The 25,254-nt window shown below is 33.6% G+C and overlaps 1 protein-coding gene across 2 annotated transcripts; it reads left to right on the top strand.

The window, feature by feature from the left end:
- The first annotated feature begins 1,573 nt into the window (after positions 1 to 1,573).
- LOC141675058 (kinesin-like protein KIN-14B) lies at positions 1,574 to 25,254 on the top strand. 2 transcript variants are annotated; one of them, XM_074481769.1, is made up of 23 exons: positions 1,574 to 1,975; positions 6,298 to 6,421; positions 6,934 to 7,020; positions 7,352 to 7,522; positions 7,656 to 7,762; positions 8,753 to 8,884; positions 9,040 to 9,227; positions 10,328 to 10,522; positions 11,668 to 11,759; positions 12,547 to 12,698; positions 12,993 to 13,166; positions 14,137 to 14,283; positions 14,811 to 14,999; positions 17,139 to 17,210; positions 17,976 to 18,031; positions 18,116 to 18,332; positions 18,608 to 18,799; positions 18,883 to 19,098; positions 20,716 to 21,057; positions 21,575 to 21,673; positions 23,713 to 23,853; positions 23,943 to 24,101; positions 24,381 to 25,254. In XM_074481769.1, the coding sequence occupies exons 1-23, from the start codon at positions 1,772 to 1,774 to the stop codon at positions 24,834 to 24,836; spliced, it is 3,912 nt and encodes a 1,303-aa protein (XP_074337870.1). In that variant the 5' UTR covers positions 1,574 to 1,771; the 3' UTR covers positions 24,837 to 25,254. The 2 variants fall into 2 exon arrangements, with proteins under 2 accessions (XP_074337870.1, XP_074337871.1); XM_074481770.1 differs by lacking the exon at positions 1,574 to 1,975 and having other exon boundaries at positions 6,299 to 6,421; positions 6,939 to 7,020.

Below are 25,254 nucleotides of genomic sequence, written 5' to 3'. Positions count from 1 at the left end.
TCTCTGTTCATTCTGAATATCAATTATCAAAACACTGGAAGTCATCGACTCATCGTGAAGATCGAATCATCCGTGCTTTGCAATTCAGCAATTATAACACATGTATGGTTTAAAGATTTCTATTCTAATTACTTTTTTAATAATATTATAATTTACTATTTGTTTATTATTATTTTTCAATTTAAGGATTTGATGTGAATAATTAGAGAATAATTGAGATTTGTTTTTGTAAAAAGTAGTATGTCTTTTGTGATTTACTGATTTGGGATTGGTGACTAAAATTAATTGCATTATTTTGTTTGATGACTAGATAATTTGAAAATGAAGCGTAACCAGTTATCGGGGCATCAAAAAAGGCAAAAGAAATTGAAAGCGGCGGAAGCAGAGAAATTGCAAATGGGCTCTCTTGACAAGTTTTTTGGGAAAAAAAACAACTAATAGTGGTGATATTGGGATTGGGGTTCCTATTGAGAATACAGATATTAGAAAAGAATCTGAGAATGAAGCTACATATACTGAATTTGAGCAGGAGACTGAAACTGAGGAGTCAGAAACTCAAAATTTAAAAGATGGGCTTGTCGAGAATAATGTAGAAGAGACTGAGAAAGAAATTTCAGATGTTAGTATCAATTATGATCCTGGTACGTGGAAGAAAATTGATCAGTGGCTACGAGATTCATTGGTAAGAAAATGACCTATCAGAATAATTTTAGAACATTTTCCAAAAGATTCAAGAAATAGACATTTTTCTTCGGTGCATTACACTCGGATTCTACCTAATGGAGGGGGAAAAGATATTTTCTAGATTGAAACTGATCAAATCTTATATCCGCTCTTTGATATCTCAAGATAGACTTAATGGATTGGCTTTATTGTCTATTGAAAGTGAGCTGACAAGTTCTCTAGATTATAGTAAAATCATAGAGAGATTCACATCTCAAAAGCCTAGAAAAAAGTTTTAAAATCAATAAAGGTAAACTTATTTTTATAACTTTATTTTGACATTGTTGTGTACTAGTAATGATGACTGTTCTATATTCATGATACTACATCAGTGACTTGCAGGAGATTATTGCAGGAGGTTGAAAACTTGGATATTTAGCGTATAAGAAATTCATTATATTCACTTGATACTTTAGATTCAAGTAAATTTTCTTTTATATAATGAATATATCTTATTGTGATTTTTTGGTTATGAATATGGGGCACCATTTTTGAATACCGGCTAGGGCATCCAAATACATAGGGCCGGCATTACCAAACAACTCACTAAATTTATAAGCAAAAAAACATTCAAATACGAAAAAATAACTTTTAGTTCAAATTATTTTATTTCATATAAATAGCTTATTACATTTAGGATTAGGTCATAATCATAAATAACTCGTTTTAAGATAAAAAAAGAAGTCCTTAATAAAATAATTAAACATTCAGCATGAAATTATTTGAATTAACAATACGAATCGTAGCCTTGCATTTAAATTGTAATCCCTCCAAATCGAAAATAGTTGACACTACAGCGACACTCTACTCGATAACAAACGCATATCTTTTCGGTTATTTTAAATCCAAAGTGTGTCCACTGTCACACCACATCTACCAAATCCACACTCAAACACTCTCCACGACGTCGTTTCATCACATCCACAAACCATAACAACCGGTGCACAAAAACACTCGCACATAGATACATATCTACATAGAGAGACGAGTCAGCTTTTAACGACGTCGTTCCGGTTCAATTTCTGGTTAATTGTAAACCTGAAAGACAATGTCTGACCAGAAGGACCGGTGGAGCTGGGATGTGGCAGGTTTTGAACCGAAAAGACCGGTGGCGGTTGCCTCCGGCGATCAGAAGTCGCCGCCGTTGGTGCGGAGGTACTCTATTGCCTCGCCGTCAGTGCGTCCTCATTTCGATGTCGCGAAACAGAAAGTTGTGGTTGCTAAACTTAATAAATTAAAGGACAAGGTTCAGGTACATTGAGATTATTCATTTTTTGGTTTACAACAATTTTATTCATTTATCGAGGTTAAAAATACACGGTATTGAGAAAAACTATCAATTTGACAAGATTATATATTTAGCGAGATATGCATATGTAAATACTTGATTATATGTGCTTCAAGTTTTATTGAAGTTATTTGATGTTGTATATTTGTATGTGGTGTAGTAATTAAGTAGTGAGAAGTGTTAGAATCTTATAAATTGTTCGAATCAAGTTTTGATATTAAATGATGCTTCAAGTGGATTAGCTGAATTAACGGAATTATCGAGTAACAGAATAATTAGCTTTGTGTACAACACAAAAATGTGTTGTTTTGGATTGCGCGATTCATGAGAGTGTGCAATGAAGTTTTAGGGTTGCGTAGACAATCTTTAACCTTGAGGTTGCTTAGGAAACAATGCCGCCTTGCTCTTTTGTTTGCTGAATGAGCTGGAGGAAAACTTGGCTACAATATCACAATACATATTAGATTCGAGAAGTGCGAAAGGTGAAGAAAAAAGTAATGCTCTTGGTCTTAGTGAGTAGATAAACCTGATATGGAAATGAACAATTAAGGCAAAAAGCTATAACCTTTGTAACGTGATCTAAGTATAAATCGGTTTGGCACCATAGATGAACTTTTTTCCAGAAAAGTCCTTGCCTCGTGATATTTTTTTTATCAGTATCCGATTGTTCTTGCTATTCACTTCCAAATTGGCTCCACATACTATATGTAGGCCCTTTCTAATTTTATTTTTACCATGTAATGTGGGTGCTATGCAAGTAAAACGATTTGGAAGCTGAAAGAAACATTTTTAGGAGCAATATAAAAGGCCTTTTGAAGTTCAATCCATAGAATATTCTAAAAATATGCTTACTCGTATTTTAGAAAAAAATCAGGAAAGATTGTCTCAATAGACCTTGATTATAAATTAGGAAAAACTAGATAAATAGACATTTTATTGATGTTGATTTTATTTTGCTCCAAAATATCTTTCATGAATCTTTCTTATCTCCCTAATTGAGCCATGTTCTCCACTATATGGTATTAGGACCATGGTGCCACCAAGTGTTCTCCACTATATGCTATCAGGACAACCGGTGCCACCAAGTCAACTCACCGATCATCCCAATAGCAAAAAAACCGTAGCTACTTCTTCACAACCTTTCACAAATTTTAACTACATTACTCCATTATGTTCCCCCATTACTTGGTATCATAGCCACCATTCTTCCCAAACACCTCACTGAGTGAACTTACCATTTATCCCAATAGCAAAATATAATTGCTAGGGTTGTTTTTGATTGAGTTGACTGGGGGGAGTGTTTGGTCGGAACAGTTGCTTTGTTAATAGATAATGGATAATTTAGATAGTTAGGATTTCTGAAAGACAGTGTTGGGAAAACCAATACCAACGTTTCAATCTCAGTATAGTAAATTTGTGTGTGTTATTACACATTAAAATTATATAATAATATAAACACTGAATGTGATGAAGACAAAGTAGAGAAAAATAATGGAGAATTGAATTTCATTTTAATCCCTTAACTCTTTGTTAATTAAATCTCAGGGCCTTTAGTTCTTATGATATAACTATTCTAGGTACACGTACAACTGATATCTTTTTTTTTATTGTCAAGGTTCAACTGATATCTTAAATCAAATAAGAGTGATTTCAATGTGCCCAACCATTGTGGTCATGAACAAGGAGGCATTTTTATATATTTCATATAAGTCATCATCATTTTAAGAAAAAGTTGCAACTGTTAAATAGAGATGGAAAAACAATACTCACCATCTTTCTTAAGGTCGAAATACATAGTAACTTAGTTTGCATATATTGTCCCTAGATAGCTACAACACATGATTCAAATTAAATGGTCATCATGTAGATATGAAGACTATAACAATTTATAGCAAGTTTTAATTTGACAGAGAGTCTCAACGCTATTATTATGCTGCTAAAATGCAAGAACAATATTAAATTCTATGTTTTAAATATTTTCTTCATGAGGTTAGTATTACATGTGCATCATCTAGAGAAGAACAAAGTAGAAGATGAAAAGAACAAAATAGAAGATGAAGGAACCGGAAAATTGATCCATATTCCTTGTTCAATAGAGCTTTCTCGTTTAGCTGGCGAGAAGTAAGATATCTACTGATTCATTTCATGAATTGTTTGAGCAGAAAGTAATATGAATTATTTGAGCAGACTAAGTAAATACCAGTGCAACTGTCCGTGCTTTTACTATTAAAAAGCGATAACAAGGGACCAGATCAACTCAACAAAACAATCAAAGACAGTTCACATAATTCAAAAAAATTAGTAAATATATAATCACAAAATTCATAAATAATATATAAATTATATATGTAAAATATAATATTTATTTGTTAATACTAGTAACCGCTTTGGTTCGGTTTTTATTGGTTCGATTGGAACACATAACCGGAACCGAGCCAATTAAATCGGTTCGGTTTTTTATTTTTCGGTTTCGGTTTCGGCTCGGTTTTATTCGGCTTTCTCCGGTTTCAGTTTGGTTTTAATTTGGTTTGTTGCTCAATCCTAATAATAACAGAAGCAACTTTCTTGATTAAAGTCAAAGTCTTAAATGATCATGTCTCGTATTTTTCTCTAAAACATGATTATGAATACTTAAGTATATTTTAGAATTTTTTAACGGGTGGACTTCCGCTCTCTTCTATATTGCTCCCACATATTGCTCCCACAGTTTCTTTGGGCTTTTTAATCGCTTGTCCTGCATTGATTTTTATATGGAGTCAAACATCTTTACAAACCAAATTAAAGTACAAACTCTACGAATTTGTAAATTTTGTCATAATTTTTCACGTCTCACCGATGTTACAATTATAAAGTATAATTGAATTTTCAAGCATAAACTTATTTTTTTTTGCCAAAATATTATGCATTTCATCATAAAGACTTAATCCAGCTTGGACAAACCCCAAAACCGGTGATACGATCAGGTTAACAAACAAATAAACGAGCTAAATGAACAGCCGTTTTGTTTCCGGATCGCTTAACATACAGAATATAAATATTATTTAAACTGAAAAAGATTACAATAGTTTCCCAAGAAATCCATCCTACACTATCTCCAAAATCAGTAGCACCTTCACACAATTAATTCCAGTTGTAATCCAATGTTCAGAAGTGATTGGAGGTACAGATGCCCTCGTAATATGAACAATTCTCCGTTGTGAAAGGTGAGTTTTTGCGATTTTCACCACCGATTCAGACTCGATGCGAGCTTTCAAGATTCCCCGAAACACCAATTGAATTATTCTCAACGATACAAACCAACAAGTGAAAAATATCAAAAACATACGGACCACTCCAAAAAGGAGGACAAATAACCACTCCAAAAGGAGGACAAACAAAATACCCAAAAAGATTGGGTACGATAGTAATCCTTACAAAATAAGGATGATTATTGAAAGAAAAATAGAAAACTGATTATTAGATGGGGGAGAAGATGAAAGTGATTTTGGGAAAAGGAAGAGGGCTTAATTGATGAAGAAGGAGTAGATCTGAATGTTTTTGAGGCGGCTAACTAGGGTTTGGGGGTTGACTCTCATAATATTTAGCTTTCTGTTCTACTATATATTTTCAAGCATAAACTTAAATACATAATTTATGTACAAAAAATTACTAAGAAAGCTAATGAGATTAGTCATGTAATAAGAAATTCACTAAATTTGTTAGCGCGGTGCACCATTTTACCATTTTTTATACTTGTACCTGAATTCAGTTTGGAGTTGAAAAACCTCTATTTTGCAAATGGTAGCAAGTGACATAGAATACAATGTTCTATTTTAAAGTAATAACTATTTTATTGGATTAACAGAACACAGTTTGCAAGTTTAACACTAGTCTTTGTTAAATGTTTTCTGTCTATCTTTCTTCTTAATATTGTAGTTTGATCCATTTGTTGTGTTTAGCTGCAAAATCATGTTTGCTAATTATCAAATTATTCTTTTAACTGTTCCCTTAAAAGTAGAAGCAAGGCACTCCCAAGCTTGAATTTCACTCATTTTATCTGCTCTATTGTTTGTCCTAATAGTTTCTTTGTATTATATATGCAGTCCTTATTTCTTGTATGATCATGTTGTAATTTATCAATTATTGTAAAAATTTCAAATTGGTTAAATTTTACACATCTAGCACAACCAGACTTCAATCTGTAGTAGAAGATCATATGAGTAGCTTTTAACATACTATATTTTTGTACAAAAGCTATTGATTGAACAAAGATTCTCACTAGGCCAGTATTGACATATTTTGAACAGGTCACAAGAGAAGATTATTTCAAGTTGAGACAAGAAGCTAGCAATTTCCAAGAGTACTCTTATACAGAACTTGATAATATAATTTCTTATCTACATATTCTTGCTGAGAAGACTCATAAGATAGGTATGGAATTAGTTGTAAATTGTGTAGAGTTACACTTGGGTACATTGAGATTTTATCATCATGTTTAGTTTTATTGTTTGGGATGAGGAAGTTTTCTAAATCAGCTGCTGTGATACCTTATCAGAAAACTTAAGCATGTGCTCTAGCTTTGTATCCTCTCTGAACTTACCAGAATATCAATGGCATTAAAATACTGCATTAACAGTAGCAATTATCATGTTATATTATCTTATTAGTTTAAAAAAATATATGCCAACTATCTTAGCGGAAATAATCATGTAGTAATCTTTTGTCACAACAATGGGTAATACGATGCCCGTTTATGTAGTTTTTAGAAGCAGATTACTGGTTGAAAGTTTCAACACGTTTTTCCATCCAAAACTTAAATACTACTATCACGGGATTTTACATTATGTGTGTCTACTACTCTACTTTTGATTGTTTGTTAATTTTCTTGGTTATATCTTGTTAAAAAAAATTATTTGAAATGTAGAATAATGCATTGTTTTCAGACCAGGCTGCCACTGAAACAGAATCTAAAATTTCGCCACACTTAGATGAGAATGGAAGAATGTCTAACAAGTTATTGACAACTAAAGGTAAGGTACTCATGTTCTCTTACCTTTTAGCCATTTAAGCAGCAATCTCTCTCTCTCTCTCTCTCTCTCTCCCCCTCAGCCTCTCTCTCTCTCTCCCCCCTCCCTCCCTCTCTCCATCTCTCTCTCTCACACACACACACACATTTGCACTCTCTCTCTCTCCCCCCCTCCCTCCCTCCCTCTCTCACACACACATTTGCGCACTCATGAAATTGGAAAAATAGACCCTGAATATAATATAATTTACCTTTGCCTTTTCATCTTCCAAATTTATGTTCGCTTCAAATATAGAGAATGAAGTGGGATTTCATGACATGATAAAAATTTGCAGGAAACATAAAGGTGTTTTGTCGAACAAGGCCACTTTTGGATGATGAAGGTCCATCTGTCGTTGAATTTCCTGATGATTACACAATTCGTGTCAGTACTGATGATGCTAATGTATCCAACCCAAAGAGAGATTATGAATTTGACAGAGTTTACCGACCTCATGTTAGCCAAGGTGGCTAAATTATGTTGGCTTAATGCTTTAATATACAACACTTCAATTCTGATGGCTTCCTTTGCTGCTCTGCCTAATTTGTTGCTTTCATTTGGTAATTCCTAAGAACATGATGTTTCCTACTTGTGTGCAGCGGTAATTTTCAGTGATGTTCAACCATTGGTGCAGTCAGCTTTGGATGGATATAACGTTTCTATTTTTTGTTATGGACAAAGTCATTCAGGAAAGACCCACACTCTGGTTTGTGACTTCTCCGTTCTCCTACCCTTAAGATGCATGCCTGCATATATATGTGCGTTCTTATTATATGTGTTCATTTTAATTGCTAAAATGTAAAATTTATGCCCTTTCTGATCCTGCTTGTTGCTTCCACCGGAACTTTCAAATTAGCAGTTTCAATGTTTTTGTTAGTGTACGACCTGAAATTTGTATTAGTGCATAATAACTGAAAGGATAACTATTAGCTAATGTAACAGATTCCATTCGCTACCCGAGGCATAGAAAAAGTGCACAATTTTCATGTAACACCTAGCAGGGCTGCATTACGTATATCGACACATCGGTTGATATCCCTAGTTGGAAATGCTCATCTTCTGGTTATGTTATTATAGACCTTCCAATTCATCAGCACCATCATTAATCAAGCCTCCTCCAAGTTCATGTTCAGCCTCTTCCAAACTCATAAGAGCTCATGCTTTTTCAACAATTCAGTGCTTCTTTTATGCATCTCCATGAAACCTTTGCAAGAACCTTTGAAAACATTCAATTTACACCTCATTCCTCCCATCTGTGAATCTTTTGTAGTAAAAACTTCAAGAGCATACGTAAGTTTGTTCATTTATTTTTATTATATATAGATGTATATTTGCCGCTAAAACATTTCACTAATTTACAAATTGGTCTGTGTTGCTTGTGTCATTTGTGACAAAAAGTCAGAGAGGGTAGACACATTTAGAAGCTAGAGCTTGAATATATAAATTGACTTCAGTTGTCTGGATTCTGGAGACTAACACGTTTAATTATAGCTAAAACTGCTTTTAGGCTATTTTTTATTGAATTCACCTCTGTTATCTTGTTATCAAAAATTTTCTTTATTTAAACGTTGGTGAAGTATTTATTTAAATTGGTAAAAGAGATTAATGTCTATATCTCCTTGTTTGAGACTCAAATATATATATATAGATATATATATATTGCTCGCTCCTTAAAATGTAGTTTTACTACCTGCAGGAAGGATGCAGCTCTGATAGTGGTCTATATGTTAGATGCTTTGAGGAACTGTTTGATGTATCCAATTCAGATACAGCTTCTGCTTCTCGATTTGATTTCTGTCTTAGTGTTTTTGAGCTCTACAATGATCAGGTTTTGTAACATCTCTTGTCTTGCCATAATTATTGTACTTGATAAACAAAATCTAGTAACTTTTTTTTTATATGATGACGGTACGAGTTAAAAAAATATATTGAATAAAAAATTGTCTATTAACTTTGTGGTTAAAATCTTGCATGTATTTGTAGATTAGAGATCTGCTTTCAGTATCAGGAGACAGTAAGTCAAAAATTCTGCTGGGGACCTTGGGGCCTGAAGATTCCTTGGTGAATCTCTTACAGGAAAAGGTTGACAATTCAGCGGAATTCTCCAAAGTTCTAACTATGGCCTTAAAGAATCGGGGAGCTGACGTATTAAAATTCGATGTTTCTCATCTGTATGACCTCCATTTCCACTAAAGTTTTCTACTTTGTATGTGGTAGTTTTTCTGGTTATCGTAGATCTTGATACTTTACTATTCCTTATCCTATCATCAAAATTTTCGAAGCACAATGAAGAATGTTTCCCCATTTAGGAGAAGGAAGTTCAGAAAAGCCATCTATCACATAATTTACAGAATATTTGTTTATAGGAGGTTCTTATTGCAGCATAGATTCACTTTTAGATTGTATTTACTATTATTATACATTCTATTCAGACATTTTATCTGATCATACAACTAGCATCTACAAACATGATCTTTCTTGCAGTACATAGTCAGTTGCACCAACTAAAAATTTAAAAGGCATCCATGGGACTTTGTTGGAAACACATAAGCAATCCCTCTTCTGATACCTACATTTTCCGTTGGGTAAAGTTGATAGAATACAATATGCTGATATACATGATTTAGAGGATTATCTTACCTCAAGTGTCCATAGTGTTGGGAGATGGATGATACAATTAATTGGGATGAACACTATTTGCTGTCAGCCTGTCACATAGGGATGTAAGAATGGGGGTAGAGTGCTAGTGTTAGCCAAAGAAAAAAGCTTACCCTAAACTCTGGATTGAAATCGCTTGACTCAACTTCTTAAATCTTTGAAGTTATGACGAAAAAGGAATTTTTTTTTTTAAGAACTTCACTTTTGAACTTCCTATTGAAGTTCTTGACACCTCCGTTTCGGCGCTAAGAAGCAAGAGCAAGAACACAGTGAATACAATTTTATCTTAACATCTATAACCCAATTCATTCACCCTCCTTTGATAGTACAGATGAAAATTGTAAATTGAAAAAAAAAGAAAGAGCTTTCTATTATTTATTATTGAATATGTAATGTCCTAGTATCTGGATGCATTTGATAATGTATTGGATGCATATGTTCTCTACAATCAGGTATAAAACTTTAGATACTCAAGAGTCAAGAGTGATGTGATTGGGAAAGGTTTCTTGGATCAGGATGCTTGTTAGTATTGTTTGTGGGACATGTACATAGCTATAGCAGTGTATATTTTCAGAATTGGTTTGAAAAGTAAACTTGGCTTGCTTTTTTGCAGGATCATCACCATTTATATATATAATAAAAACTTGAACACAAATGAAACTGTTTGTAGCAAGATTTCGCTTGTTGACTTGGCTGGTAGCAGCAGCTTAAACCTGCAAGACGAGGCTGGTAGCAGCAGCTTAAACCTGCAAGACGATGGCGGGGAGCAAGCAACAGACTTGCTGCATGTCATGAAATCACTATCAGCGTAAGTATTGCACATACTATCCTAGATTTCTAGTATTCTTATAAGAGTAGTAGTTCATGTGGTTGAGTAGATTAGTTATCTTGTCTAAAGCTTGAAGATCGTAATATGAGTACGTATTTTACGGCTTGCTTTCTGTCAGCGTATTTCTACTGTTTATCATATATTAAATGAGAACCGCTCAAAATCGGACGGTAAATTTTGCGTCAATTGGCACAATTAGGCTGTCAGACTTCATTATATAAGAAAAAACCATCATTTAGGTTGTGGATAGCTGGTAGAAATAGAACACATGAGAATTAATTTTATTAAAACTAGAGTCCAGACATAACACATGATAATTAATATATTTAAGACTAGAAATCATTATATTTATTTCTTTATTAGTGCATAGTAAGTACCGAGTGATACTTATTATTAAAAGTAGACATAATTAGACTAGGAAATCATTATATTGATTTCCTTACTAGCGCATAGTAAGTGATACTTATTATTTAGGAGATTTTACTTGTGATGGATCAGTATTTGTTGTTACCATTTGCTATATGACTTGTATATTTTTGGTGGTCTTTTTCGTTATGCATAATTTAATAAAATTTACTTTAAGTGTATTGTATAATTTCATTCAAGAATTAATTTGTTTTTAATACATTTATTTTTTAAATTTTTTGTAAAAATATTAATTGTGCTTATCCTAGTAAGTATCACACTTCAATTCTAGCACTTCACGATTTGTGCAATCCTTTTTTACAATTAACTAGGCAGAAAGATAGTTCTGTACAAACTCAAATATTCAGTTATATCCTTCATTCCATTCCTAACAACTTTAATTAACTAAACATTTGTGAAGGAGTGGCTCTTCCATTCTTAATGAAATTAGACAATCAGACACGCCATATAAATGATATTTTATTTTTCCTGCTAGGGGCCACTACTCTATTCCTTCCTATTTTCATTCTCATAACCGTTGTAATCTATTCCAACCAAACACGAACTTAGGCCGTAAATCTCAGGAAGTTTGTAACTTAATTAAATTTGTAACTGACCAATTAAAGTAAAACTTAATTAAATAGTTATTTGATGGAAGTTTGCTTTATGTTCATTTACTCTGTCTATCTTTTTGTTTTGATTTTGATGCATTCATGTAGGTTGGGGGATGTTATGACTTGCTTGACTTCAGAAAAGGACATTGTCCCTTATGAGAGATCGACACTTACCAAAGTTCTTGCAGATTCAATAGGTACTTGGTTCTACATTGTGCATAGAATAACTAGTTGATGCATTTCATTAAGGAAATGAATTGCAAAGAAAGATGCACAAGTTTACTTATCTTAAAATGTGCCAAGACCTTGCAACATCACAAACTGGAATTTTTCTACTTATAAAATCTCTGGTATCTAGTCATACTTACTTTAAGACTTGAATATAGCTAAAGAAGTTCAGACTTCCTTAGTATTTCTATTTCAGTATACCTTACTTTGTGAATTTTTGAAAGTGAACGAGCAGACTTTGTTTAACTGAAGTAGGAAAATCTGCACCCTTTCCATACTCCTAATTTTATTTTTTTGAAGCTTTAAGAAACAAGCACAAGGTGATGCAAAAATGTAATAATTTCAGTTCTGTTTTCTGCCCGCATTTATATAAATAATGTTCAAAGGTGAACTGGTTACATATGTGATCATCGGTACTAGTAAGCAGGAAGCCAGGAATCATAACTTTTAATTGTTTGTAACCTTTAAATTTTACTATTTTAGATTGCTTAGTGAGATAGAGAAGGGGCCAGGCTGAAGTGCTGGTGTTGGTGACGGATTCTTTGTCATTGCAAACTTAGTACAAAAAGTTGTAATAGAAAAAAATCCGGTCACACTCCAGTTTTCCTGTTTTGCTTGAGAGATATTGTAGACTTTTAAGATGTATTAATACAAATGAATAAGATTTTTTTTAATCCAGGGCACAATAGTTGAGTGTTTCATTAATACTTTGATTAAGTTTAATATTTTCTGCTCTTCTTATATATCTGTATGTAGGTGGAAGCTCAAAAACTTTGATGATTGTTAATTTGTGTCCAAACAAGTCAAATTTGACAGAGACTATAGCATCCCTAAATTTTGCTGCCAGAGCTCGACATGCTACACTAGGCCATGGTGGTAGGGATACAATTAAGAAATGGATGGATGTGGTAAGCCCTGCTTTTTATTATTTTTTTCCAGGACTTACAGTAAATAGGTCCGATTCATTTGCATCCTCAGTTTTTGTACACTGCCCATGAAAATTAATTTGCTTCTGGTGGAGTTGGTCCCAATTTTCCTGTATAGGTCTATCTAGAGTGGTGACTTGGGTCGTCCTCTTCTCCTACTTAACTACTTTTCACTCATCTTTAAAATCAATGCTTACTAAAAAGCTAAACTGCATGCAGTAAACTCACTATTTCCTAAGCTTAAGATGTCTTTTGTTTTTTGACATATCTTTATAGGCAAATGATGCACGGTGGGAGATGTATGAGAAAGAGAAGGAATGTAATGGCTTAAAGCAAGAGGTTATGTTTGTGAAACAAGCACTGAAGCATGCAAATGATCAGTGCGTCCTGCTATTTAATGAAGTTCAAAAGGCATGGAAAGTTTTATTTACAATACAATCTGATCTAAAGGTATATAGAAAAGTGAAATATTAGTTTTATATATTTATTCGTCAAATTATTTAAGTTTCAACTTTTTGGTACTTTCAAGAAGCCGTCATTGCTCTTCCCAGTTAGGGAAGTTATTGATTGAGTTCAATTCTACACTTACATTTAGTGGAGAAAAATCTGGTCTGTTAAGGGCCAATATATCATTGTCTTGAAGGATGTGAGGTTGCATTCTTCACAATTCAGAGCGAGAGCCAAGAAGTGTCCCCTTCATATATATATATATATATATATCACCGTGGTAGTCCTGAGATATTCTATAATCGATTCAGTTTTCAACCACATCGAAATGTTTTTGATACTTATTATTTGCTCTTTAATATCCAGTGATGTGCATTTTTTCATTGGGTAAAAATAGATGACTTTCTAGGGTCTCACTAGTCCTGATATTAGTTTGCATTTTTTTCCTCAATAGTTCACATTTCAGTTCGATTTTTATTAGTAATATTTGTAGGTTTTAAATTCTCATCTAATAATAATAATCATAAAAGCATGCTCTTACAACTGCTGCACTTTTCAAGTCACCAAAAAAAAATTTCTAAATTAGCTGGCCTGCTATGTTACTCGGACTCTTCATTTTACCTTCGAGTACCCGTGTCGGACACTCGACACTTGGACATGGACACTCGGACTCAGACACTTATTTTAAGCCAAAAACATGCATATTTTCCAAAATGTTGCCGAGTCCGATACTTGGACACGTGTCCATGTCGGACACTTCTAGACGAGTCCGAGTAACATAGCTGGCCTGTGAAGCATTTTTTACACTATCAGGAAAATTTTACATTCCTGTTAGCATCATACAGTGTGACGGTAAAAATCAGAATGCTGCAAAGGATTCCCCCCCCCCCACTCACTTGTCATTATAGAGATTATTCTACTCTCTTATTTAGCAAGCATGTTTTAATAATGCTTCATCTCCTTGTATTGACAGTCGGAAAATAATATTTTGGCTGAGAAACATAAGACAGAAAAGGATCAAAATGCTCAGCTTAGAAGCCAAGTTGCTCAACTTTTAAAGGTGGAGCAAGATCAGAAGTTACAGATGCAACAGCGGGACTCAACAATTGAAATTTTGCAGGTTGGTTAGGTGCTATGTACCATCTTCCCTCTTAGAGCCGAATCCATCAATTATTCTTTTTGTTAATTCTTTGATTAGTTAATTATTTTGCAAAATGCCTTGAAGGCTCTTTCAGACAGTTGTGAAGCTCAATGTTCAGAATAGTAGAATGAGAATCTTCAATTGCATTACATGGAAAAGAAACTATGTCATAACATTATACTATCTTGTAAATTGTTAATAGATCATTACTGATATTGTGGACGCTTTATTGGAGAAAAAAAATAAATACTATGCATTGCCGTGCATTCGAGGGGATTCTGATATCTGTAAGAGGTTTGTTCCAGTAGTGAATTTGGATCAATTTATATAAAATATGTCTCTGAGCATAGGATATATTATGTGATGCATTATATTTATTTAAATTTTATGTACTTAATGATAATACGGAATCAAGGCTATATTTTGCAGTCCCTTGCAATTTTCTCTTTAAAAAACTGACTAAATCTTGATCATGTAATTAACATCCTGGCACTATTCTGATGTAGGATAAACTAAGAAGCATCGAATCAGAGCTGAATAAAGCTCATCTGTCTAATGACGATAAGTCGACAATGAACTTGGAGTCAAGGTTAGTGGCTCAATCAACTTCCAATGCAAATAGTCAGGACACGGAGTCTGTATCTGTCACCAAGAAACTTGAAGAAGAACTTATTAAACGTGATGCACTAATTGAGGTTTGTTATTTCTTACAGTTTCAGTTGTTTATCTACTTCATTTTACACTTTTGTTGCTTTGCTTGAATGCTTGAATGATTTTTATGTCAAATATACAGGTACTACATTTCAATAATATTTTGCCTTTTCTGTTGTCCTGACAAATATATCTTATCTAAATAAAGTAATAAACTGTAAGGCCCTCTTTCCTTTAATGGAATTGTGTTGTCAATTGTATAACATCATTTATGTTTTTTTAAAATTTAAACTTAGTTTACTATATCAAACAATTAAAATTTCAATTATGAGAATTGCAGGTTCATATATTCTTGAACTTATTATTTTTTTTGACAAGTTGAACTTATTAATTTTAGTTTACATACTTGGCAGCAAATGCGATATTTGTTGTTAAGGGATGGATCTTTGATGTATATACAGTATTCATTTTACAGAACTAGTATTGTAAATTTCCTATTCTATATGACGGAGTAATTAATTTATTTAATTTCTTTAAGTTAAAAATAATTTGACTATATCAATCAGTTAGTATAAGAATGTTGAAGTTTGATCTTGCTGCATCAGCAATTCAAGGTAGTTATGGCCTTATAGGTAAATAATTGCTAGTCTTTATACTTTTAAGTGTTAAAAATTAAAGATAGGAACTGTATATATCATATATATGTAATGGTGTATGTTATAATGATAATGTATGTATCTAAATTTTGCAACTTGTGAACCTCGCGGCTAGGTTCAAGGTATGTCTTGTGCTTTTTGCGTTTAATAACACATTTAAGAGGCAACCGGAGATGAGTGCATGCTTAATGTTTTCATATAAGAAAAGTGTAGCCATCTAGTACTGCCTTCACTTTTTTCAGTATTACATCTCCTCGCTTTAGTGTTGGATTAATTTCGCTATAAAAAGCTTTCTTCACCCCTCTTTTTCAAATATTATAGCAGATGACGATTTATCAAGAACTATGTCTGTCTTTTCCTCTTTCTTGTAAAATTAATTGCTCCTAATAGGAATGGTCATCATTGTCGTCATGTCCGATCTGATCCCCGCACTGAACAGGGCGGGGAATCGATAACTTTTTCGGGTACGGTGGGGGGGGGGACTAGAGAGATTTTAATAAAAGTTCGTGGGACGAGGTAGGGTACATGCTCAAGGATAAATATTAGTTAGAATTGATACATAAATCATGGTCTAAATTTGGAATATTTGTCAATTAATTTTATATATTCTATATTATATATTTTCAAGTTGTATTTGAAAGTGCATAATATGATGTATACTTATTTTTATAAAAAATCTCTGACTCCCCGCTGAGAATTTGAGATCCCCATTTGTGGCGTGGATGGGGAGTGAATTAAATCCTGATTGATTCTTGAATTGAGATTGTTCTCTTTCTCTCTTGTTATGGTCTATGTTTCCCAGACTCCGGTACGGATCCAAGTGTCAGACTTTTTAGTTTTCAAAAAATCAGGTTTCGTGGTTATGGATTTGAAATTGGACGCTTGCAGGGATTCGGCATATAACCTTCACATATGTGAAATTATACCTACTTTTTCTTATATTTTACAGTTGTAAACTAGTGTCTTCTACCAATATAAAGACATATTGACAATTGTTTATTTCAGATTTATAGCATAAATCAAAAGGATAACACGGAAATAGTAAATTTTGGACATCCCTGTCTAGAAACGAGTTGTTGGGATGCCTTTTTAGTCATTTTGAACTAGATTGCAGCAAGTAGAAGTGTCCAGTTTTCATATGAATGATCCAACTTGGAACCCATACCCGCGCCTCTGTCATGTCTGATTGACACGGGTACCAGGGTAAAATTGATGAGTCAGGGTAATGAAGGTTATGGTTATTGTTACAATCCTGACGAATCCTTTTATTCTGCACTCTAGAATTCCTAGGGGTTGTGGTTCTTCTGCGGTTGTATCACCTTGGGGATTTTGGGTTTTCAGGGGCTAATCCACCATATTTATCACCCATCCTTATGCTCATAAAATGTAGTAACTAAAATTGTATGAATATTAGACCTGGCCGTCTAACTCTTAACATTTTCAGAAGGCAACGTGCATGTAATGAACAATCTGCTTGTAGTTTTTCCTTCCATTCATAAATACAATATATATTGCGTCCTTTGACAGAGACTGCATGAAGAAAACGAAAAGTTATTTGAGAGATTAACAGAGAAAGCAGCTTCAGCCAGATTACCCCAGGTTTGATTTGACTTTATTTTTACTTATTATATGGAGCTATAAATTAGTTAATCTTTGTTAATAAATACCATATGATGTTAAGAAATTCAAAAAAATTTCAGTGCTTTTTTCATGTATGTAATCTTCTCTGTAAATGATTCAGTAATGTTGCCTTTTGTGTTTATCGTCACTAGAACCAAAATGACAGAGTAGTGCAATGAAAGCATCTGCCCTAGTCAGTCCCTTAGTTGCATACTAGAAGCCTTTATAAGTTCTTCAAGACATGAGGTGAAGATGTTGGTTTTAGTGGAGAAATTGTTTAAACTTTGTGAATTTTGTGTATTTTTTTGGTTGTGCTAACATTTGCTCTGAGTATTTAGCTTTTTTAAGGTCAGTTTTCTGTGTGATAATGCGGCAATTATTCTAGTGATAGGTGTAAGCATTTTTTGGTTCCACAATTCCCATATGAATAGGGATGGGGCAACAGTAGTTGAATGTTCATAGCTCAGATATTGCCAGCTCCTATAACTTTTGCCAATAGAAACCTTTAATCTATCTTTTCACCCCTAAAAATATATGAAAGAGTCATCTAATTTGCATATCCTCAATGTTGAAATTTGATAATATACAGATATTATCATATAAGTGTACGGTTGTAATTTTTATTTACTCGTCACCAATTAAATTTTGTCATTTGTCAAATGAAGGCTGGTGTTTATGTTTGTCACGTTTTTGGTTTTAAAAAGTGCTATCTAGGTAACTAATTCTGATGTATTTCTCTTATAGGTGTCAAATTCGTCACCGAAATTATTAACCGATGGTCAGGCCGGAAACAGTGGGAGGTAACCTAGTTGATATAAGGAATTTTTTTATGGTATATCTCAATGGTTTTATTAACTCCTCCGACTCCTTTTTTCTGCTATCAGGAATGATAGTACTGGTAAAGGACGTTCGGCAGATGCTGCCCCTTTTTCAACTACAAGTAAGATTGAGGGGAGTACTGCCTTGGTTAAAGCAGGTCCAGACAAGGCCAAGACAACTCCTGCCGGAGAATATCTAACTTCGGCCCTGAATGACTTTGATCCTGACAAATACGACGGTCTTGCTACCATTTCAGATGGAGCTAACAAATTGTTGATGCTGGTATGCATAGTTAAAAATTCCATTGTACAATCTTAGGGAAGAAATTCCTTTCTGTTCATTCTTAGAAGGCTCCAAGTGGTAGTAACTTGCATTTACTGTAGCAGTGACTTGATAACAAGTAGATGATATCTTACAAAATCTAATTAGGAACTAAGAATATAAATTGAGTCGTCTCAAGAATGCAAGATGATTAATATTTTACTGTGGTGTTTGTTTATAGCTTAGATCATGGATACTTGTATTCTGTATACTGAGGCATGGGTGCCATATAATAGGTGTTGGCTGCTGTCATAAAAGCGGGAGCTTCCAGAGAACATGAGATACTTTCAGAAATAAGAGACTCTGTCATTTCATTTATTCGTAAGATGGAGCCAAAAAGGGTAATGGATACTGTGCTGGTTTCGCGTGTTAGGATTTTATATTTAAGATCTTTGCTCTCTAGGTCGCCGGAGCTACAATCTATCAAGGTAGGGAAAGTTTTATTTTTGAATAAGTTGCAGCTGGCATCAGATTATGAGATTAAGTTATTTGGCTGTTTCTTAACTTGTAGATTCTTCCTGTTGACCGCTTTCTAGAGAAAGCCAACAACGGACGTAGCAGAAGCCCCAGCAGAGGTAGCAGCCCTGGTAGATCTCCTTCACATCTTGATTCCAGCATGAGGAATGCACTAGTTGATCAACATGTACAACGGTTAAAAATAAATATTAAGCCAGAAAAGAAGTCAAAGTTATCATCAGTAGTTCTGAAAATACGTGGAATTGATCAGGTGGGAACCATATGAAACTTAACCTGTGTTGATCATTATAAATTTATTGAGCCAGAACAACTTGTTCAATCTGTTGAAACCTGAAAGGCGTTTCATTTTTCTGTTTCCTCCTACTTACTAATGCTACATTAGGAGTCAAGCATACTTATAGAGTTTCTCTAATATGCATAATTAATTTTAAAGTACATGAATTTACAAAGAATAAAACTACTATTACCCCATATTTATCACGAATCCCCTAGTCATCGATCAGTCAACGACTACTCTTCTCGAAGGTATACGAGCGTCGAGGGCCTCAGGGGCCTCGAGCCTTGACTTAGCTCCGTGATTATTACGATTTTGGTGTACCATTGTGTGATCTAAATAATGACAATACACAAGGAGACGGAGATGAACATTATTACTTGTGTTTTTATTTGCTTGAACTTATTTGATATTTGATCTATGATATTTGGATGCTATTATATAGTAATTATGTTTAATTGGAACTTGTTATTTTATTACTTCTGATCTAAATTATGAAATTGATGTGTTTAGTTATGATGTATATCAAATCTAGTAAATGTATGTAGATGAGCGACTTAATGATTTCAGTTGAGCGACTTGTCTTCTATCTGCCCCAGTAATAGCCTAGTTCATATGGAAACACGTGGTCGCTTCTTTGTCATGTATAAATTCTTCCCAACCTATTATGTTTAACAGTAAGTGTCATGACTTTCAGCCCAATATATAGTTGAGTAGCGAGCACATATTTTGGTATAGTAGATTGGATATGCTATATATAGGAGTTGGCTTTGACAATTCTACGAAATTGAAGATTGGGTGAAGGTTTTTAATTTTGACATCTGTTTTTTGTATGAATATTAATGTGCATGTAATAAGCAGTCGAGCTGAGCACACATTACATTAATGAAAACCTGGTATAATAGTTTTATACTATTTGTTGTTTACAAATGGTAAGGTATCAAACTCTTGTGGGTGGTGGGCCAAGGTAAACCGGTTGCTTCTTGGAATTGGGACGTTGGTTTTGATAAGACCTGAAGCTCATTATTCTTTGTTAAAAAAAGGCAAAGAATATTTAGCATAAGCCTGCAATATGAATATAATATCCTAGGTTTTAGCCCTTGACCCAAAAAATGGTGGTTGGCTGGGTTTGAGAAAGCGATCATCAAATATACTTGGGTTTTTTCACAAAGTTTAATTAGCGGAAGAAAAAAAAATGCAAATGATGAAAAAACTAAACCCTGGTTACTGATTTATGAGATTAGACTAGGCACAACAGACTCAAAGAAGTTTAAAAAACCAAACTTCACTCTTTTGGCATCTGAAGGTTTTGCAGTAGAGAATATTGTTTTTTGCATTAAAATGGATATGGTTCTTTTAACTAATACTAATAGACTTAATTAATTTCCATAAAATTTTAAAACATTTGATAGTTTAGACTGATATATTTTTATGTACAAATTTAAGCTAGGATTCAAGAAATACGACCGAAATAATCGTGCAGTAAATATCTTTATACATCTTGTGTTTGATTCTCACTGCTGTTGTCAATGTTTTGTACTACATAGCATTTTATGCCAATTACTCATTAAGGCCTTAAATTAAAATATCTAGGAAGCATGGAGACATCATATGACAGGTGAAAAGCTTAGAGAAATTACTGATGAAGCCAAAGCCTTTGCTGTTGGAAATAAGGCCCTTGCTGCTCTGGTTGTTCATACTCCTACAGGTGAGCTGTTGCGTCAAATCAGCTCTTGGCTTGCCGACAACTTCGACTTTCTCTCTGTCACTTCAGATGAGGGACCAACTGGTCAGATAGAACTTCTTTCCACTGCAATTACTGACGGATGGATGGCTGGACTTGGTGTTGCGATGCCTCCCAGTACTGATGCTCTTGGACAGCTTTTAGGAGAGTATGCAAAGCGTGTGTATAATTCTCAATTGCAACACCTGAAGGTATGCAAGATGTTATCATTGTTTATCCGTGCTATTTTCCATTTTCTAAATATCTGTTGTGGTCTTCTTCTTTGTCATTTCCGGCTAGGGCCGCAGCGACATCATCATCATCATCATCATCAATTCATCATTGTTTATGAGGATGTACAGTTTTAAAGAAGCTCAAAGTTGAGCTTTAGTGCCAGAGTCCTGGTGTTGTCATGTCATTTTCATCAGTTTTCTTTACCACCTTTTGTCTGTGGTTTGTAATCAAGCCATCGGGTCTAAATTTTTATATTTAGCAGACTGCTGCTTTTTAGGAACAATGTTTTGTGAACTTGTCAGATGTAAGAACGAAAATGACAAAGTCATTGGTAACTCTAGCCGGTCTAATACCTGTGTTCTAAACCTACTCTTAGTGGTGGTGATTTAATTGAAAATTTCCCTGAAAGTAGCATTCGGTTGAACCGTGTGTTAGAGTTTAAATCTCTTACAAGTCGTAAAAGCAATTCTGATTCCTTTATTGGTCGTGTATCAGGACATTGCTGGTACCTTGGCTACCGAAATTGCAGAAGACTCTTTACAAGTAGCAAAACTACGTTCAGCTCTCGAATCCGTCGATCACAAAAGAAGAAAGGTAAAGACCATGTTTTAATCCAAGTTAATGTGTACTTGTTAGTTTTAAATGCAAATTAATATTTTTTATGTTATTTTTAGTAACATAATAATATTATTATATTATAATAAGATAGGATAGGATAACTATTATTGTTACTAGAAAATTTTATGCATGTGCAGCAAAAAGAGTATTTAGCCCTTCACACTTGATACTACTACGGACTACCTGCAATCTTATTTTATAAAATCCACCCTTTTAACCCAATTTTTTTTTCAATATTATTAAAAAGATATCAAGTTTATCATTAATAAAATAAAAGAACTATTAAAGTCGAATAGAAGTCCTATCTTTTGTTAACATATAATATTTATTAAATTTTATATTAATTAGGAGTATTTATTTAAAATTATGTAAGAATTATAATCAATTTCTCTTTTTTCTTTTAACATTGTCATTATAATCTACATATACCTCTTGTTTATAATTTTTATTTAACCTTAAAATCATGGTAAATTCATAGTATATATTTTGTAATTTATAATTTTTACATTTCAATCTTATTAATATTTTAAATGATATGACATATTGTACATATATTTTTTAATATATAATCTTACTCTAAAATATGATATATTTTACATACTCAAGTTTGCCTACAAGTACTGTATATTTTGAGAAATATATTTCAGAAAGTTTTTATTTGAGAACAAATTTCGGGAAGATATTCCTAAGGAAAATTATCAAGTAATTTTTCGAGAAATTTATTTTAAGAAAATTGTTTCCGGGGAACTTTTTTTGAGAAAAATATTTCAAAGAAATTTGAGACTTCTTGGAGAAATTGTTTTTCATGAACCTTTTTCAAGAGATGTTTCCAGGAAAACTTTTTCTAGAATTTTTTTCCGCAATTTTTTTTAAGAAAAACTCGCTAGATTTTATTATTTTTTAAAAAATTATATTTAACTCCGTTTTCAAATTCTACTAGAGATTGAGTATATTCAAACATTAAATTTCATAAATCTACATATTATATATTTAGGGTCATGTTCCTCTTAGAACCCTTAGCTAAGAACTCTTAGAACTTATACATCTTAGGTAAGTTAACTAAGATTCTCCGGTAGAACCCGCCTTATTTTATGGTTTTGTATTCTTCAGCTGAACTTTGCATTTGTATTAAAATCATGAGATGTTTTAACAATTGAATTCAGAGAGTCTATTCAAAATTTTGGGTTTTGCAACAACATTTGCCTTATTTGTAGTATTAATTGGTTCTCCGGCAGAATTCAGTATTAATGTTCTATTTATGTAGATTTCATGTGTAGAACATAACATTTTGTAGCAAAATTTGCTTTATTCTGTAGTATTAATATGCTATTTACGTAGAGTTCAGGTGTAGAACTTTGCTTTATTTGTAGTATTAATTAGGGATCTGCAACAGAATTGCACGCAACAGAATTGCACATGCAAAATGTTGTGTTTATGTATTACATTTTGAAATTATTTTTCAACACACACAACGATGCAAAAACATGTATATAGATTTAGATCCTGAAAATCTATTTAAAATTTAGGGTTCTGCAGCAGAACTCAGCAGAACTCGCCTTATATTGTAATGGTTCCAAGGTTCTATTTTAAGGATTGGTTGTAACTTGTAAGTTGAGCACAACCCTATATTATTTATGTACTATTTTCATAAATTCCATTTGTCTCCCAATCCTGCAATTTTAATAATATTTGCAATTTCAAATATTATACACTATTTAACTAATAAATAAGAGTGGCTTAGGGTCTCCAATTCACGTTGGTTTTCATAGAACCTAACTCCAGGAGAACATTCCTTTTTCACGAACATTGCAGTAGACATATAAAATTCCAAGTCCTGCACTGAACTTTTGCATATATATATATATATATATATATATATATATTCCTCAAGATTAATACTGTATTAGGTGATGAGGGAAAGCTTGTGCTTGTTATGTTCTTGATAATTTTAAACCAAGCCTTCTCAAGGTTTTGGATCCTTCTAAAGAAATACCTTTATGTCATTTTGACAACAGCTATTGCAACAAATGAGGAATGATGAAGCATTGTTGACATTACAAGATGGTGGTTCACCTATACGAAATCCTTCAACTGCAGCCGAGGATGCACGCCTAGCATCGTTAATTTCTCTGGATGTTATATTGAAGCAAGTCAAGGTGTTATTCTTTTCAGTTTTGTTTGACTTGTGCGTCTGAGATAAATATAAAATGTAAACCACCTGTAACTTCAATATGTTATGAAACAGGACATTATCAGGCAGTCCTCTGTTAATACATTGGCTAAAAGTAAGAAACGAGCAATACTAGCTTCTTTAGATGAACTTGAAGAAAGAATGCCATCCCTGCTGGACATGGACCACCCTTGTGCCCAAATGCACATTGCTGAAGCTCGTCATGCTGTAGAGGTAACATTTGCTATCCTAAAATTTAAATTCTGAAGCTCAATTGGCTTTTACTTCATAATTATTTCAAGTGCAATATATTATATATGTATTAAAATCTGTACTTCTATGTTATGGGGAATAGTTCTTCGGCCTTTGCTTATCGTTGAACTTGGGACTAATTTTTAAAGATGGTTTAGACTTTTAGTTGTGCTCCTCAAAATATTAGGTTGAAGACATCATAATGATTCTATTACCTATCACCTTAGGATGACATTTGAATTGACCCTTATTTATGCACAGAGAATTTCTGAAGAGGACGATGTTGTCCAAGAAACTCCAGATGCTTCCAAAGTGACTGCAGAGTTTGGGTCTGGTCCTGAAATTGACGTGGCTCAGTGGAATGTCCTCCAATTCAATACAGGATCTACGACTCCATTTATCATCAAATGTGGCGCTAATTCAAATTCTGAGCTGGTCATTAAAGCTGATGCTCGAGTTGAAGATCCCAAAAGTGGTGAAATTGTAAGGGTGGTTCCGAGACCCACCATCTTAGAAAATATGACCTTGGAGGAGATGAAAGGAGTTTTTGGTCAACTTCCTGAGGCATTAAGCTTACTTTCCCTAGCTAGGACATCAGATGGAACCCGAGCTCGGTATTCTAGATTGTACAGGACTCTTGCCATGAAGGTTCCAGCTCTGAGGGACCTTGTTGGGGAGCTTGAAAAGGGAGGAGAACTTAAAGATGTCAGGTCATGATCATAAAACCAAAGTCTTTAAAGAAATGTCTTTCCTTTGTTGTACTGTGGAGTGTGTTCAAACAGTCGGCACTCCATTGCTAGAGGTCTGGGCTATTGCAGTGTGTAAACTGTTGTAAAAAGAAATGTCTGTACTGAAACCTTTTTTTGGGGGGGACTTGCATGGTTGATAATTCCGCATTTCAGCACATGCTCAGTCCTATTCATTTCTATACATGCTACGTATAGAAAGTATAATTCTAGGGTTGTATTTGGTTTGATGTTGTCTAGAGGTTGATGCTGTTTGTATTATTTTCAGCTATTTATGCTGCTTGGTACTTCTTCTACCCTGAATTCTATGAAAACCTCTCAAGTCTCGACATGATGTCAAATGTAAAAAAAAAAGTTAACAAACTACAATGATATTTATTTTTGTTTTA

Source organism: Apium graveolens, chromosome 7, assembly GCF_009905375.1.
Source record: "Apium graveolens cultivar Ventura chromosome 7, ASM990537v1, whole genome shotgun sequence".
Taxonomy (NCBI): domain Eukaryota; kingdom Viridiplantae; phylum Streptophyta; class Magnoliopsida; order Apiales; family Apiaceae; genus Apium; species Apium graveolens.
This window is presented reverse-complemented; position numbering and strand designations above follow the sequence as displayed.